Source organism: Dipodomys merriami, unplaced genomic scaffold, assembly GCF_024711535.1.
Source record: "Dipodomys merriami isolate MVZ:Mamm:240054 unplaced genomic scaffold, mDipMer1.0.p SCAF_6, whole genome shotgun sequence".
Taxonomy (NCBI): Eukaryota; Metazoa; Chordata; class Mammalia; order Rodentia; family Heteromyidae; genus Dipodomys; species Dipodomys merriami.
This window is the reverse complement of record NW_027206179.1, coordinates 70873298-70890226: the sequence shown is the minus strand read 5'-3', so window position 1 is coordinate 70890226 and position 16929 is coordinate 70873298. Positions and strand designations below refer to the sequence as shown.

Here is a 16929-nt window from a genome sequence, read left to right as displayed (position 1 = left end):
CGCAGTCCTTCCTGAGACTTCACCAGGTAATACTGCTCGCAGTGGAGGGAAAAAATCAAAAGGTTTTTAATTGGATCCGAGTAAAGATCCAATTATTTTGTACCAAGAGATACATTTTCACAGGTCTTTGTCTGATCGGACTCAAATATTAAGTTGAGGCTTCATGTAGACTAGGTTAGGGAAATACCTGTCAAGCTGAGTCTTAGGGAGCCTTCAGTGAGGAGGGCCCCTAAATATACAGCTTCGCCAACTATCTCGTTTAGCATTGTTAACCTACTCGTCACCACTGCACTTAACACATCGTTAGTGATAGATCGTTTTCCACTCTCCACTTCCTTTTACAAGTTTCATGATCTTCCTGAATTGTATATATTCTGCAGAGCAGTTTAAACCCTAATGTAAACAAATTCTTCAGCTGCCAAATGAGACAGACGAGTTTTGTAATTAGGTGTAACCGTAATTTCTATTTTAAGTAGTTCTTTGAATTGATAGCAAGACTATTAAACCAAACATTTCAAAACCTGGTATAACTTGGGTTAAGCAGGAAAGAAAATACACTAAATAAATCAACTCAATTGACACAAATCAAAAACAACCAAAGATAAGGCTATGTATTTTTTTCATAGTGTTCTCCATATGTAACAGACTGCCTTGGCTTGTAATTTACCAGGAAAGTTTATTATGCTACAATTCTTTATTTGGGGGTGGGGGTGGTCAGAAACACCAGATCTTTTTGAGCTTTCAAAACTCCACTGCCTTCATGTAAAATAGCTACCTTTGCACAATATGTTTTACCATGTACTAGTTTTACAATTAGAATGACCACAGACATCAATTCAGATCTTTATACCTCCACCAGTAGTTGCTAACTGTTCAGAAACATGTAATACATGACTGATATTTTCCCAGGGAAATCTATGCACTATGTATTAGCTTTCATAAACTATAAACTTGTGACATTTCAAACATTTGAAGACCTTGTGTTCAACTATGTGTGTGTGTGTGTGTATATATATATATATATATATATATATATATATATAACACATACATACATATATATAAATTGTGAGCATAGAGCACCAGTGACTCATGCCTGTAATCATAGCTACTCAAGAGGCTGAGATCTAAGGATCACAGTTCCAGGCAGGTAAATCCTTGTGAGACTATTTCCAATTAACCACAAAAAAGCTGGAAGTTGACTTGTGGTTTAATTGGTATAGCACAAGCCTTGAGCAAACAATTTAGGGACATTGCCCAGACCTTTCAATCCCCAAGACTGCAAATGCACATGTACACACACATGTACACACTCCCAGAGACACAAAATTTCTTAATTTTTCTTCTACCCTTACAGTAGAATCAAATCTCAAATACATTAAGAAACATTATATATTAATGGCCAAAGTAAAATCAGGTTAAATATTTTCAAAAGGTATTCTATGAAAACAAAAATTAACACTTTGATGCTGGGTGCATGTGACTCACACCTGTAGGATCATAGGTCAGAGCTAGCCCAGGCAGGAGAGTCCAGAAGACTCTTCTCCATTTAGTCACCAAAACACTGGATGGAAGTGGAACTGTTGATCAAATGTTGAGTGCTAGCCTAGCATGGATGAAGTCAAGTTTGATTGCTCAGGACGACATAACAGAAAAGGCTGGAAGTAGCACTGGGGCTCAAGTGGTAGAGTGCTAGCCTTGAGCAAAAGCAGCTCTGGGACAGGGCCCAGGCCCCGAGTCCAAGCCCTAAGACTGACAAAACAACAAACAAAACAAAACAAGGGACAATGGCCAGGCTCCAAAGTTCAAGTCCAAGTACCAGCATTAAAAAAAAAAAAAAAAAAGTTGCACTGTGGCTAAGTGCTAGCTTTGAGCAAAGGCTCAGGGACAGTAGCCGGACTCTAAGTTCAAGTCCCAGGACTGGCCAAAAAAAAAAAAAATGCTCCATGTGTATAAAATTTAAAATTAAGCAAAGAGCCAAGCACAATGTATCATGCCTGTACCCCCAAGTTCCAGGCTAGCTGGGCAAAAGTTTGAGGTGCCAATCTTAAAAAGGCTGAGTATGCTTGCACCTAGCTCCAGCCATGTGTAAAATAGGAAAATCTTGGTCCAGGTCCAGGTATATATGCAAGGGAACAACCAAGACCCGCTCAAAAGAACCAGTGTAAAAAAGGCTGGAGGTTAGGGTTGGGTATGTAGCTCAGTGGTAGAGTGCTTACCTAGCATGATGAAACCCTGGGTTTGATTCCTCAATACCACATAATGGAAAAGGCCAGAAGTGGTGCTATGGCTCAAGTGGTAGAGTGCTAACCTTGAGCAAAAGAAGCTCAGGGACAGTGCCCAGGCTCTGAGTTCAAGCCCCAGGAGAGGCCAAAAAGGGTTGAAGGTATAACTCAACAGTACAGCATCTGCCTAGCAATCTTGGGACCCTAAGTTCAAACTCCAGATTGCCAAAAATAAATTAAAGTTAATAAGGTAGCACAAAGGATGTAAGTTTGTGTAGTACACAACAGACAAGGTAATAATCACTTTTTTTTTTTTGGGGGGGGGGGGGAGTCTGGTCGTGGGGCCTGAACTCTGGGCCTGGGCGCTGTCCCTCAGCTCTTCAGCTCAAGACTAGCACTCTACCACTTGAGCCACAGCGCCACTTCTGGCTTTCTTCTGCTTATGTGGTGCTGGGGAATCAAACCCAGGGCCTCATGCGTGCAAGGCAAGCGCTCTACCACTGAGCCACATTCCCAGCCCAATCACTTTCTCTAAAAGGTCAAATAGCATTACTCAACCTACTCAATCAATAATCTAGTGACTTCATTCTGAAGCTGTTTCTAAAATGGTAGGCTGAGATGACAAAGCATGTGAACAAATATTTTCTTTCTCAATAATGGGTATTTTATGAAGGCTGTGAGGGTTTTCCCAGAAGGAAGTTTTGATTTCATTTGTACAGGTGTGTTTCATTAGAATTTCCCATCCTAGGATAGGAAATGTATTAGCACCATTTCAGTAATACTCTAGCTAAGTACCCACGAACAAATCACACGTGGTCAAAACAAAAATGTAACAAAAACATTTAGTGAAAAGACATTTAACTCGCATTTATGGATCTTTCAAATACAAATAAATTTTTTATCAATATGATATTCAGCTTAGAACTGGCTCAACACATGGCCTTGATTTCCTGAAATCATATTGTAGCATCTTTTGAAAAATACACTCATCCTTGATCTAAAAAAAAAAAAGCTGAAGTCTTAGTGTAAGTTTAAAATTTTAATATTTATAAATTTAAAAAAATTTTTACATGTGCTAAGTGATAGCAGTACTGACATTTTGTGACCATTAAACCACAAACTCAAACTCACTGCATAGTTTCTTTGTACAGAGAGTAAAATCACAATATCAATATTTGCAATTTGCCATTGTTACACGTTTGTTGTTGCAATTTTGTGGTAAAAGACACCATACCAGGAAACCTGGGCTCAGAGTACACCTGAGGTCAGATCTCCTAGAAGGCAGATCAGGCAGATGTGGTATTTTAATTTCAGGTGAGGAAAATTTCACTGCTAGTACATACCTGATAGCTCCTAATGGCTAGAGGTCCAAGGATGCACACAGAAAAAAAGAAATCCTAACATCCCCACTTCTGGAAATGCCTGGGGAGAGGAGAAGAATAAGCCAAGGGGCTTGGGGAGGCAGCTAGTTCATGCTGTGAGCATAACAGGTGTAACTTTTGAGCCCTATCTCCCCATCTGAACTAAGAATCACCACCAAAGCTGACTTATACTCATTCCAGTATTTCTAGAGACGATCACAGAGCTACTGGCCAGTAACAGTTACTTTATCTTCTTCAGGGAAGCAGAATGGAAGCCCCACTATTTAAGCTTCTATCTTTACTGAACCAAATGTACCTTTGGTTACATATGTGATGGGTTCCCATTATCATCCATCAGACACACATCAGTTTTCTTACATCTAAATTAAAATGTGTGACCAGGGCACTTTGAAACAATTTGACTTTAGCAAATGTCTAATTTGGGCATTTTTCCACTGTAGAAAAAAGCAATCAAGTTAGAGAATATCCACTTACATTTAAAATAATTTAAAATTGTATTTTATGTTCAAATCATCTATGTGTTGTGTAGGAAAACTTACAGAAAATTAGTGTTTAAACCTCATAACCAAATCAGTTTCTTATTATTCTCTTGTTAAAAAAAATAGTAATAATTCTTTAAAACCTCTTAAGTAGAACTGAGGTTCCTTCTGACTTGAAAAGTTAATATTTTATTCAGGAACCAATAAGATAATTACCAATGCTGATCTAAGCCAGCTAACAGAGTAAGGTCCAAAGACCACCACCACTAGTACAACAGAGGTGGCAGGACAAACTACAAGTAAAAGTGTAACAGATAAAAGAACCAAAACTGAAATACTGACCAATGTTTTTTTCTCTCAACTAAGTACTAATAGAAACAGAACATGGTGATGTTAGAACCATAAATACGTATCATTTTTGGCAGAAGAAAAGGTTTAATCAAAAAAAAGTAAAGGAATTGTTAAGTAATGTTGATTGGAGGATACTGGAATAATTAGATAGTTTACAATAAGACTGAATTTGTCGAATTAGTTTGAAAGAAAAATGCAAAGATTGTTTACATAAAATGTCACTTTATACCCAACTGAAACTCAATGCAGACATTGTCACACACTATGGTCTTCAAACAGAATAGGAGACAGCCGGGCAGAAAGACTCGAGGAACTCTTAAAAAGACACCATCAAATATTGTCAGGTAGTTTAGCTACCCCAGCAGCCACCACCCCACGCGAGGACATCATTCAAACCACTCCTTTTAAACAGATTTACAGTGTTTGTTATTACATTAATACCAACGATGGGTATAGGAAGTCCTTAGTGATTGTGTCTTGGTAAACAAATGGGTCAGAAAACATAAAATGAGACATAAATTCAGTAAAGTGTATATGGAGAACTAGATGTCGAAAGACAGTATATAAATAAGAGAAACTTAACAAAAGACAGAAATCTAATACCTGACAGTGTCTCTTTTACATATACATACTGAAAAAAGGGTACAATTTTTTTTTTAAAAAAACCTTTTAACAGTCGATTTTAATTGGAAAATTTGATTTACTAGAATTAAGCCAGTTCTCAGTACCTACTGGGTCAAGAGCATAAAGCCAAATAACATAGCTAAAGACAAAGACTGAACAAAATAAAAGACCAAGACTCAACAAGTAATCAAGCAAAAACAAGCACGCAAACACCCTGACAAGTTAATACAAGGTGGCATCTCCATTACCTAAATTATGATGTCTTTCCCCTGTATGTCATTAACAGTCTGATGATCTCTTTAACTTTGGTCTAATCTAAAGTAAACCTTGTTTTAACTAAAACTGGTCTAAGAAAATGATAGTATAATGGGATCTGGGCAAATTTAGCAAATGGATTGCCATCTGGATATATAAATCATTAAATACAGATGCCATTTTACTGGCCAAGGCATTCCTTCCTTACTCAGCTTTTAATAATAACTTGATTATAGTTTTGCCCTTACCAGTGGACCTATCCAGTCCATCATGTCTCTCAGTGCCCTTCAGCAAAGGAGCTGTATTTATCACACACACACATACACACATAGACTCACAAATCATAACTCACAACCATTAAGAAACTTGAAGGAGCAAGGAAACATAAAACATCAGGAACAATGCAAAATGGAAGGATTACTTCTTTGTGTCACTTCAAGTTCTTTGAGGGGGAAAAAAAAAATCTAAAGTGAAAGAGTATTATTTAAAATACAAAAAATGTATATTCTGTGAAAAGTATTACTGATTTGCTTCCTTGAAATACTTTAAGATGTTTTTGCTCCACTTTTGTTGCTGAAATGTGATCAAATCAAGAGCAATGATTATGGCCATGCATTCACTCCTATCTGTTGTTGCCAGCACAGTGCAATATAATTAAACAGGTCCAGTCTTGATAACTAGAATTAGGAACTAGGAGTTATGCGAGGTTTTCTAAACATCACATGTGAACATATATATGCTATATGCAGTGCAAGTATAAAAAGTGTACCTATGGGATGCTTTAGCAGACAGGTGGTGTCAAGAGTGCGTGATGGGGAGAAAGGCTGCCCTCTTAGGCAGGGTCTCAGATGCACCGGTGCCAGAGTCCACTTATCACTACTTCAACTCCATCACTGCAGTGGCCTGCAGCTTACAAATTAGTGTCCATCTCCATAATTTAAGCTGGCACACAGAAAAAGAGCATGGCAACAGTATAAAAATCCTGATTAGAAAGATCGAAGTAGAGGATCTAAAGGTATTTGGGGTTTTTGGTTTTATTTTGTTTTTTTTTTCTGAGAAAGGGCTGGCCTAGAACTGGAGATCCTACTGCTCACCTCCCAAGTGCTGGGATTATAGGTGTATGCCACCACTCACAGCTAAAGTGAGTATTTTAATCTCTGAAATTAAATTTGTGTGATACCCACTTTAGCATAATTATTGCCCCTAATGCCCCAATGTGCAATAGTCTGTGTGAATCAGAAATTCACATCCTTTTAAAATTTATTGCTTAAGCAAGCCATTCAGAGTAGATATGGGCTGGTGGCTAGACTGAAACATACTGAGAAAGTTAACTACACAGGGCTGTGCCTTTCACCTCACTTATAAACAAACCCATGTAAACACCCAATCAGAGGGATAATAGGTTCATAGCAGCTAACCCCTAAGCCATCTCTGAAGCATCAAGACTTGATTTCTTACTAAAACAAATCTGCTTTTCTTTTTCTGTATTTTTCCTCTTAAAATTAAGGCAATGAAATGGCTACAGTTCCTAAAGTTCTCTTTATGGAACAAAAATACACATGTATTTTCCTCCTCAAGTTTAGGCATCAGCATTATTAACTCGAAATCTGTAATCATTATGCAAAACCTACACCAGGTATAGGGGGATAAAAAAGAAGAGGAAACAGAGGAAGGGAAGATAGGGAAGGGAAAAGAGGAAGGAGAAGCACAAACTAAAAAGAAGCCAGCAAACACTTGATGATTTTTTTTCTTCCTGCTGAGCACAAACATAATCATTAAAGGAGGAGGAAAAGTTAGAAAGTACAAAACCTCTCAAGAATTCAATGTCTTTTTCATTGATTCAAACTTTTGGGGATGGTGAAGAAGAGAAACTTTTAAAATGAGGACTCCAGGGTCCAACAACAAAAACTCTGTTTAAAGTCTATAGCTGGGCCCAAGAATCTACTCTGCAACCAGTTCCTCAAGTGATGCAGGACAACATTTTGAGAAACACTGCCTAATATTCAATAACATATTTTAAACTTTGGCCAGCCACCTATAGTTTGATATTGGGAGAAAGGCACTGAATATATGTTTCATGGTGCCCATATCTGTTTGCACATATATGGAATTCATTTTGAAAAATTTAAACGCTCACTTGAAATCTAGAAGACATAGATTATAGATATGACAAACTGTGACTAACGCCTAGGGCAGATGCTGATTCAAAAGTTGATCTCTCCCGTTTCACTGCATTCCACATTAAAGTTTCAGGCTCTCCAAAATCCAAAATGGCCAAATGAACTGAGGAACAGGACAAGACTCAAGTCAACTTTCAGCCATTCAGTGCACTTTGCAGAAAGGATCTAAATTAAGCACATAGTTTTGCTGTTTATTTTACACAAAGGAGGCCACCAACATTTGCCATAAATTCTTCTAAACTCTTTAGAAAGGCCATCTTCTGCTTCCGATCCAGCGTAGGAGGAGTGCTGCTTGCAGTGAGCTTGTTGAAGGCATCTGCTAATCTCTGGTAAATAACTGGGTCTGGTTGACTTGATAGTAATGTCTCCACCAGTTCAGAGTATTCAGCCTGCAGAAGAGACATAGTCTTGTAAGAATGGATCCTCTGCCCATCACTGGTGGCTCACACAAGTAATCCTAGCTACTCAAGAGGCTGAATTCTGAGGACCAAGGTACAAAGCCAGCCCAGGCAGGAAGTCCATAAGATTCTCATCTACAATTAACCACCAGAAAATCAGAAATGGAGCTGAGGCTCAAAGTGGTAGAGCATTAGCCTTGAGCAAAAAGAGCTTAGTAAGGACAGGCCCTGAGTTCAAGTCCCACAACCAACCCCCCCCCCCCAAAAAAGATGGATCTTCTGCTGAGTACCCCTAAAGTGTGAGGTTCTTGGGTGCAGATGCTGACAAGCTCTAATAGTTAACATTCTCTGGATGTTTCTATCTATTAAACTACTTATGACATGTGATAACCCAACCAAGACCAAACTATCGTGAAACAAAAGCACAAACTGAGACCAGCCTCCATGTGATCACCAACCTATTGCCTCTTCAAATAACAGTATTCACATTTAGTTTGCATTTTGTAGAGAAAATCATTTGTAATACAACTATGAAGGGCTCCAGAGAAGCATCTTGTCCTCTCAGTCATAAGGACAGCAGGCTGTCTATAGAAGGAAGGAAAAGGACTATCTCAGGGCTATTAGCTTTCTGAAGATGAACACAACATGCTGAGAGTTCCAAGACAGCACTGCATCCAGCAGCATGTGGACTTTAAATGAATACAGAAATAAGAGTGATGATATCTTCTATATTTAATTAATATCCTGTCATGAAGCCTTATTCCAGGAACATGAGGGAGGATGGAGTAAGTTTGGGCTCAAGAGAGACTCCCTCAGAACTTATTTCATTAGGTTCCTGAAATATAAATGATAGGCCAAAAATGCTAGCAGGGAGATGATAAGATAACGAGCAGCAGCCCCTTTAGAGCCAGGTGAGCAGAGGGCCACACTGCCATTTCCAAGACCCTGGGTTTTCTGTGTTATAAAAAAACCATAAAGCAACATTAACCTTTCTGTACATTTTCTTATCAGTTAATACTTATCCTTTTTCCTTGCTCTCTTTTCTAAAGATGCATATGTGTTAGAAATAAAAAACAAAATGGATAGAAAAACAGTAAGTAAGTAGGGACAAGAAGCTTGTTAGTAAGTGGAAAGAGAGTCAAATGACAAGAAAAGGACTACAGGTCTAGGAGAAACCCCTGCACAATATAGCCACGAGTCCTACAGCACTGAAGCTCAGGGTACAGATGGGCACACAAGGAAGAGACTCGCTCAAAACCTAGGCAAATAGTATACAAAGTAGCCCTAGTCAAGAAGTATGTTTGTGAACTAGGAATGTGGCTTAGTGGTAGAGTGCTTGCCTAGCATGCATGAAACCCTGGGTTCCATTCCTCATTACCATATAAACAGAAAAAACCGGAAGTGGCTCAAGGGCAGTGCTCAGGCCCTGAGTTCAAGCCCCAGGACAAGCCAAAAGAAAAAAGAAGTACATATGTGCACAAGGGGATGGGAAGGGCTGGGAAGGTGGCTCAGTGGTAGAGTGCTTGCCTTGCATGCCTGAGGCCCTGGGTTCGATTCCCCAACACCACATAAGCAAAAAGAAAAAAGCCGGAAGTGGCGCTGTGGCTCAAGTGGTAGAGCGCTAGCCTTGAGCTGAAGAGCTGAGGGACAGCACCCAGGCCCAGAGTTCAGGCCCCACGACCGGACCCCCAAAACAAACAAACAAGGGGATGGGAAACCAATGCAGTACATAATTCAACATGGTTCTTTCCTTTTATACTTGATAATAAAACCAACTTCTTGTTGCTTTAGCCCCACATCAGTGATGATTCAGAACCATAAAAGTTCAACAACAACAAAATCATAAAATAAAAATTAATATGTTCTTCATACTTTCTGATTCTCAATCTGATTTACCCTATCTACTTTATAAATCTGAACTCCTCATAACTCACTCATGTTTGTATTCCTGGCTACTAGCACAGGTATTTAAGGACTGTGATCAAGGCAAAGAATGGCTCCGAATAACAGGAGAAGAGAAAATAAATGCCTTTCAGTTAGCAAAACAGCTTGTCAGATTTAAAAAAACAAAAAAAACACAGAAATGGTGCTGGGCTCAAGTGTTAGAGCGCTTACCTTGAGCTGAAGAGCTCAAGGATAGCGCCCAGGCCCAGAGTTCAAGCACCATGACTTGTGTTGATGGCCCATCAACTCTGCAAATGAAAAGAGAACTCTGAGAGACAAGTCCCATACCTGGTGCAAACACACTAAGGTGTAGAAAGCTTCACCCGCCGCAGTAGTCATCTCTGTGTTGTGCTTTTGTAAAACAAGCATATCAAAAACCAGCTGAAATGACATAAAACAAAGTACCTCTAAATAAAATATATAAACCTTCACTCCCTTCCCAGTTCAAAAAAAGAGAAAGAGTTGGACAGCAGTTATTACTTGGGAAGATAACTGAATAATCAAGCTGTCTAGATAATCCACTAAACTACCTTATCAATTTCCAAGAATATAAAATAAAAGTGAATGGAGAACAAGATGCCCCTGAAGAACTGATTCCTCCCAATACAGTTAAGAGAAAGCAGTAATTTCTTCCTCTCTGAATGGAGAATTTTGTATACTGACCATACTTACCACAACAAATAATTTTTTCACCTTACTCATCCAAACTCTTACCTTAAGAAAGTGCCGAGTTGCTAGAAATAGTGGTGAATCTGTTTCCTGGGCTTTTGCACACTGTTCAGCTAAGGGTGTCAAGGCTTCTAGGCAGAGCTGGCACACCTCGGAGCTCATTCTGATCATGAAGGTCAAAGAGCAAACTACAGTGGATGAACTACTGTCAAAAACATGACTGGTTCTAGAAATGAATCCAGATAATTGAGGACAATACTCTGTGTTGTCCTTTTGCAAAACAAGCACATTCACAGGTAATATTACATGCAATATCTCAACTGAATCATGAAGGAAGATTTCCAGAACTTTTCAAATAACCTATGAGTTTAAAATCTGGGATTGGTAATGTCTAGCCTGCTTCTGCAGTTGATACACACACTCTATTCAGCCACCACAGAGAACAGGACCATATTGGGACCCTTACAAAGGAGTGACTATGTGAGAGGAGAAACGTTTTAACATATCTATGAAAAGGAGGGCAGAATCAGACAAATTAAAAAAACACAGAATAAGAGCTGTTACAGAGAGAGGATAGTGTTTTGTAGAAAAAGTTAAACAAATAAAAATATAAATTGTAAACACCCTACCACACACAGGTAACAATGTTCATTTAAAGGATATGACGTCATTCCTAATTCTAGGGAATACATCAAACTTTTAAACAGATCCTCAGGAAGCTGTGGTATTTTTTCAGGAAAAATCTCACAGATAAATGTGATTAATTTGTAGTATTGATTACAAAGGGTTGGAAACTGAAAAAGAAATATTAAATATTCAGATACTCAATAGTACCTAGTTTTTATTTTCATCATACAGTAAAGGAATCAACATGCTTTTAAGTTTCTAGTTTAGAATGATTATTTAAAATATATATAAGATGTAGGAAACATTAAGACCTCAATAAATGTAAAAATAAGTTAACAGTAAAGGGAGTATTTCAGTAACCACTATTAAGAAAAAAACAATACACAACAGAAACAAACATTCTCTGGAAGGTTAATAAAAGCTATAGTCAAAGACATTGTATGTTAACCTTGAACAAGTAAACCAAGGCAGCCATATCTACTGAATGACCTGGGAGTCAGATGTGGTGGCACATGTCCATAATGCCAGCTAGTTTTGAGAGGCACAGATCAAAAGGAGGATTGAAGTTTGGGGTCAGCTCAAGCAACACTGAATCTTAATAAATAAACTGAGTATGGAGGTATACACCTGTAAGCCCAGCTACATGGAAGACTTAGGCTAGCTTGGGTAAAAAGTATGAGTCCATATCTACAAAACAGCTAAAGTAAAATAAGGGCTAAAGTGTGGCCCAAGTGATGGAATGCCTCCTTACCAAGTATGAGTTCAAATCCCAGTACTGAGGGAGAAAAAAAATGACCTGAGAACACTGACAATTTCCATTCAAGCATATCAAAAAAATAGAAGGCAAAACAAACTTTAAAATTATTGTTAGTATGTAGTAATCTTGGAGGAATGAGATAAAAGCAGATAATCTAATTAAATAAAATGAGAAAATGCACATTGATATGTGTATGTATGTATGTGTATGTGTGTGTGTATGTGTGAATGTATGTATGTGTGTGTGTGTGTGTGTGTGTGTGTGTGTGTATATATATATATATATAGTTTTTGTTTTGCCAGTCCTGGGGCTTAAAATCTGGGCCTGGGCACTATCCCAGAGCTCCTTTTGCTCAAGGCCAGCACTCTACCACTTGAGCCACAGAGCCACTTCCAGCTTTTTCTGTGTATATGGTACTGAGGAATTGAACGCAGGGCTTTATACATGGTAGGCAAGCACTCTACCACCAAGCCACATTCCTAGCTGAAATGTTGGATTTTTAAGACTAACAAAACCAACCCAAAAAGCAAATTAATATAGACGAAAGTGTGACCTATCATGATGCTACATGAACACTTGTATCATATGGAGGGAAGTGCAGCATATCCAAGACCATGAGAGCATGCTGGGCTGGGCTGGGCTGGGCTGGGCTGGGCTGGGCCCCTCGAATGCTGGTTCTCAGACTCTGCTGTCTCTCATCACCTTCTTGTCTCATGCACACATGCGTGCCCCACTCTGTTCCTTCTCCACACTCATCCTTCCTTCTTACTCACCCTTATCCTCTAGTGACAACTTGTAAAAAGGGACTGCCATATACTACAGTGCTTATGAAAGGAAAGGTAACTCTGTCAACACTTCACTTTATTTGAGGCACAATGTAATTAGAATGTGCAACCATAAAATGCATTAGACTTAGTTTTGCTTTTTTTCTTTTGTTTTAGCAGGGGATTGAAGGGAGGGCACAGGTGTGTGTGGAAAAATAAACTCAGTAGGGCTTCATGTATACTAGGCAAGTACACGACTTCTTGAGCCTTGCCTTCAGGCCCTTTTTAGGTTGATTATTTTCCAGGTAGGGTCTTGCTATATGACCACCAGACTAGCCTAGGCTGAGACCTTGGCCACTGTGCTTCCTCTGTAGCTGGGATAACAAACAGGCAAGTACCATCTCAGCAACACACTGAAACTGAACAGTCTCATGAACTCTGCAACCCGTGCTGCCACCACCACCCCCGCCCCCCGCACCGTCATGGGGCTTGAACTCTGGGCCTGGGTGCTGTCCAGTTTTCTGGTGGTTAACTGGAGGTAAGAGTCTCATGGACATTTCTTGCCTGCAATGGCTTTGAACCATGATCCTCAGATCTCAGCCTCTGGAGTAGCTAGGATTATAGGTGTGAACCACCAGCAACCAGCTTAGTCTTATGAACTTTTATGCTTAGGCTGGCCTCAAACCATAACTCTCTGATCTTCACCTCAGGCCCTGCTTTGCTCAATCCCTCAGTCCAAGACATGTTCAGAAATATCAAAAATTATGAGGGAATAAAAACTGCTAAGAGATATTAGTTATTTTTTGGTATTTTCTCACAAAGTGAGTCACTAATGGATCTCTGCACACAGGACTCCTGAGCTTGTGTTACTGGGAGCAAGCTTAATGAACTGTTACAAAAGTGCAAACATTGTGCTTTTCTCACACGTGTAATAGACAGACTCCTTTATTAAATCAGACCCTAATTGTCTAAAGTACCTTTGAACCTTGACAGTGCACAATTTTAATGTTCACATTCACCTTCTTAAATTACCTTCAAAAGATCTTGTGACATCAAGGGGAGAATTAGGTTTACTCCATATAACACAACATCAGCTGCTGACACAGATCTGTTTGCTGCTTGACCTGGCTCATGTCCTCTAAATACTTCATCTGTAAAAAGAAACAACACACCTTTATGGTTGCCATTTAAATCTCCAAGGCTGAAATTCTACCTTTATCAAAATTAAAAGAAGTTCAAGGCTCAAAGCACAAACAAACCAATTAGTGGGTAAATAGAGAAGTATGATAGGCCCACACCATACCATGCCATTCTTTTTTGTCTCAGCTGTAAGGACTCTTAAAAACCGATACAGCATGATGAAGGCACGAGACAGTCTAGAATTAATCTAAGTACTCTAACATTAAGTAAACATAAAATCTACTAACATGATAAAAGAGTTAAATCATTTTTATAACAACATGAATTTGATGTCTTAGCTTATGAAATCTTACAGGTTAAAATAAACTTAAAGCCAGGTGCTGGTGGCTCACATTTGTAATCCTGGTTACAAGAGGCTAGGATAGGGGGATCAAAATTTGATGCAAGCCAGGCAAAAAAGAAAGCTTGCAAGACCTCAACCAATAGCTAGGTGTGGTAATGAATACCTACCCTCCTGGCTATGTGGGAAGTTAAGATGGAGAAGATCAAGGTTTTAGGCCAGCCCAGATTGAAAAGTCAATGAGACTAACAATACGAAGAAGCTGGTGTGGTGGTGAGTACCTGTCATTTCAGCTACTGAGAGAAGTATAAAATACTAAGACTGCAGTCCAGGCAGGTATATTGACAGGAAATAAGACCCTAAACTTAAAATAACTGGTGTTAAAAGGACTGAAAGCATGGCTAATCATATAGCACTTGCTTGGCAAGCCCGAGACCCTCTGTTTAAACACCAGTGACACTAAGAAAACAAAAGGAATGAGGAAAAATATAGAAACGAAAACATTACACGAAAAAAGTACAGTATGAAGAGATAGGCTGTAGCTCAGGGGCAAAGCACTTGCCTAGCAACTACAAAGTCCTGGGTTTGATCCCCAGTACCCCCCCCCCAAAAAAAAGACAAAAAAAGTGCAGTATGAAAATATCACAATGAAACCCCTTCAAATAATAATGTATGCTAAATAAAAAAATAAAATGACAAAAAAAAAAAAAACAGAAGTGGCACTGGTAGAGCATTAGGCTTGAGCTAAAAAAAAAATGAGGTTTTATTTTCATAATTAGATTCATAATGCAATGGTTATCTGTTTACCTACAGTGTGCCAGGCACCAAGGATACTTAGAAGCATATCCTTGAAATGTTCTGAAAGGTCTCTATCATACTCGTTTTAATGGCACTGACTCTCCCCACACCATAACTAACATAACTATCAAGTTACGTTGGCCTGCAAACTGGAACTTGGGGCTTGCCAAGCTATCTTCTTCAACGTGCTAGGTTTTGCTGGGTGACCACCTCAGAGGACATAGAGGAGTGGATGAAGTACAACTGAAGAGAATGAGGTCATATGTCAGAATGAATTTTATTTTAACTTACCAGCTAAATTCCAGTGGCAAGTGACTGGGCCACTTAAATAAGACAGCAGTGGTACCATTTCATCTCATTGTGAGAAAGTGCTTAGCATTTAAAAAGAACTCAATAAATGGGAGTATAAATTATTCTCAAATAACAACAAAAACTAAAAATTGAAAAAAAATTAAAAAAATAAAGACCAAAAATAGGAAAGGCTCTTGGTCTTTACCCTCACTTCAGTCTATCTTATATTTGTGTCATAAACATCCTTGTGAGATTTCAATCTTTTTCCTTAAAACAAAAACCCCCCAAAACACAAGATGTTTAAAAACCATCACACTATGCTTTACCTGTGTCACTGAAATCTATGAATTCTTTTGACAGAAGGTTAGTAAGAAGCTCCATTATGAGGAGTAGGTCTTGGTATTGCTCTTCTTCTGCTGTAACATCTATTCTTTGCCGCCCTAAATTATTCTTAGAATATACTTGCAACAAAGTAAGGCAGGCTTCATATAAGTTCATAGCTTTGGACTGTAAGAAAATACACATAAGTTATTCAGGGAATAACAATTTCAATTTACTCTAATTCTGATAGTACCTTTAATGTTTGTGTTAATATCAAAATATTTAGGCATACAGAAAGAACATAGAAAATTTAAGCTTAAATTATTAGCTTTTTAACCAACAATAAAATTTTAGAGGAAGAAGTTATATTAATATGCCTTCCTTGAAAAGCATGAAAGAACTTTTAGAGAAACAAAAGCATTCTGGGTAGCATGCATTAAACTTGAAGTCAAGGTGTCAATTTATTATACTTTTAAAGAGCTTTAATCCTAAAGGAAGAAAACGGGAATATACTTACCTCTCCAAGATAGCATATCTGTTTATGTGCAACTTCAACAAAAACTTCGATAATGAGGTTGACAGTTTCTGGGGTATTTTTGTAAACTTCCATCAACCCAATGCAATTGGTAAGAAAGTCCATTAAAAAGTTAAAAAGAATGGCTACGTTGTCAATCTGGGTAGCCTCCGCTATGCCACACAGGGCCTCAAGTGTGGCAGTGATCTCCTGCTTGACTTCCTCCTGCTGACAGAGCTGCTGGAAGTTCTCCTGGTTGATGACTCTCAGGAATCGCTGCTGTAGTGGCTGAAGAACCTAACAAAGTACAGCAGGAGCTTTTCTAAACACACTGCTATTTATTTCAACAGGAATGAGTGTTCACCTTCCAAAACATCTCTAATTGTTGGATGCAGAACAACACAGAGAGCATGCTATACTCCCCAATTGTGAGCGGTATCATAACTTCTGATACAAAGAAATGACACCAACTCATGAGATATGATCTCAATCCCACCCTTGGAATTCTGCCACTTCCCCCTATCACATTCCAAGTGACTAGCAAAAAAACAAAACAAAACAAAAAAACACCTTTTTTAAAAAAATAACAAAATTAAGACTTACAGTGGGCACTGGTGGCTCACACCTGTAATCCTTGCTACTCTGGAAGCTGAGATCTGAGGATCACAATTCAAAGCTAGCCCAGGCAGGAAAGTCTGTAAGACTCTCTTATCTTCAACTAACCACCAGAAAACTAGAAATGAAACTGTGGCTCAAAATGGCAGCATATTAGCCTAGAGCAAAAAGGCTCAGAGACAGTACCCAGGCCTTGAGTTCAAGCCCCACAACCAACAATAAAATAAAAAATAAAATAAAATAAAATAAGGGCTT

At 38.7% G+C, this 16929-nt stretch overlaps 1 protein-coding gene across 3 annotated transcripts in view; it reads right to left on the bottom strand.

The window, feature by feature from the left end:
• Positions 1-7662: 7662 nt before the first annotated feature.
• The window catches only part of Xpo4 (exportin 4), a 117698-nt gene continuing 108431 nt past the window's right edge, over positions 7663-16929 (bottom strand). For all 3 annotated transcript variants that reach the window (XM_070003133.1, XM_070003132.1, XM_070003134.1), the window contains 7 exons: positions 16063-16356; positions 15551-15731; positions 13688-13806; positions 11171-11301; positions 10553-10670; positions 10127-10219; positions 7663-7885 (listed from right to left, as the gene is read on the bottom strand). In XM_070003133.1, the coding sequence (XP_069859234.1) occupies positions 7688-7885; positions 10127-10219; positions 10553-10670; positions 11171-11301; positions 13688-13806; positions 15551-15731; positions 16063-16356 (1134 nt within the window). In that variant the 3' untranslated portion in view covers positions 7663-7687. The remainder of the gene's footprint in view (positions 7886-10126; positions 10220-10552; positions 10671-11170; positions 11302-13687; positions 13807-15550; positions 15732-16062; positions 16357-16929) is intronic.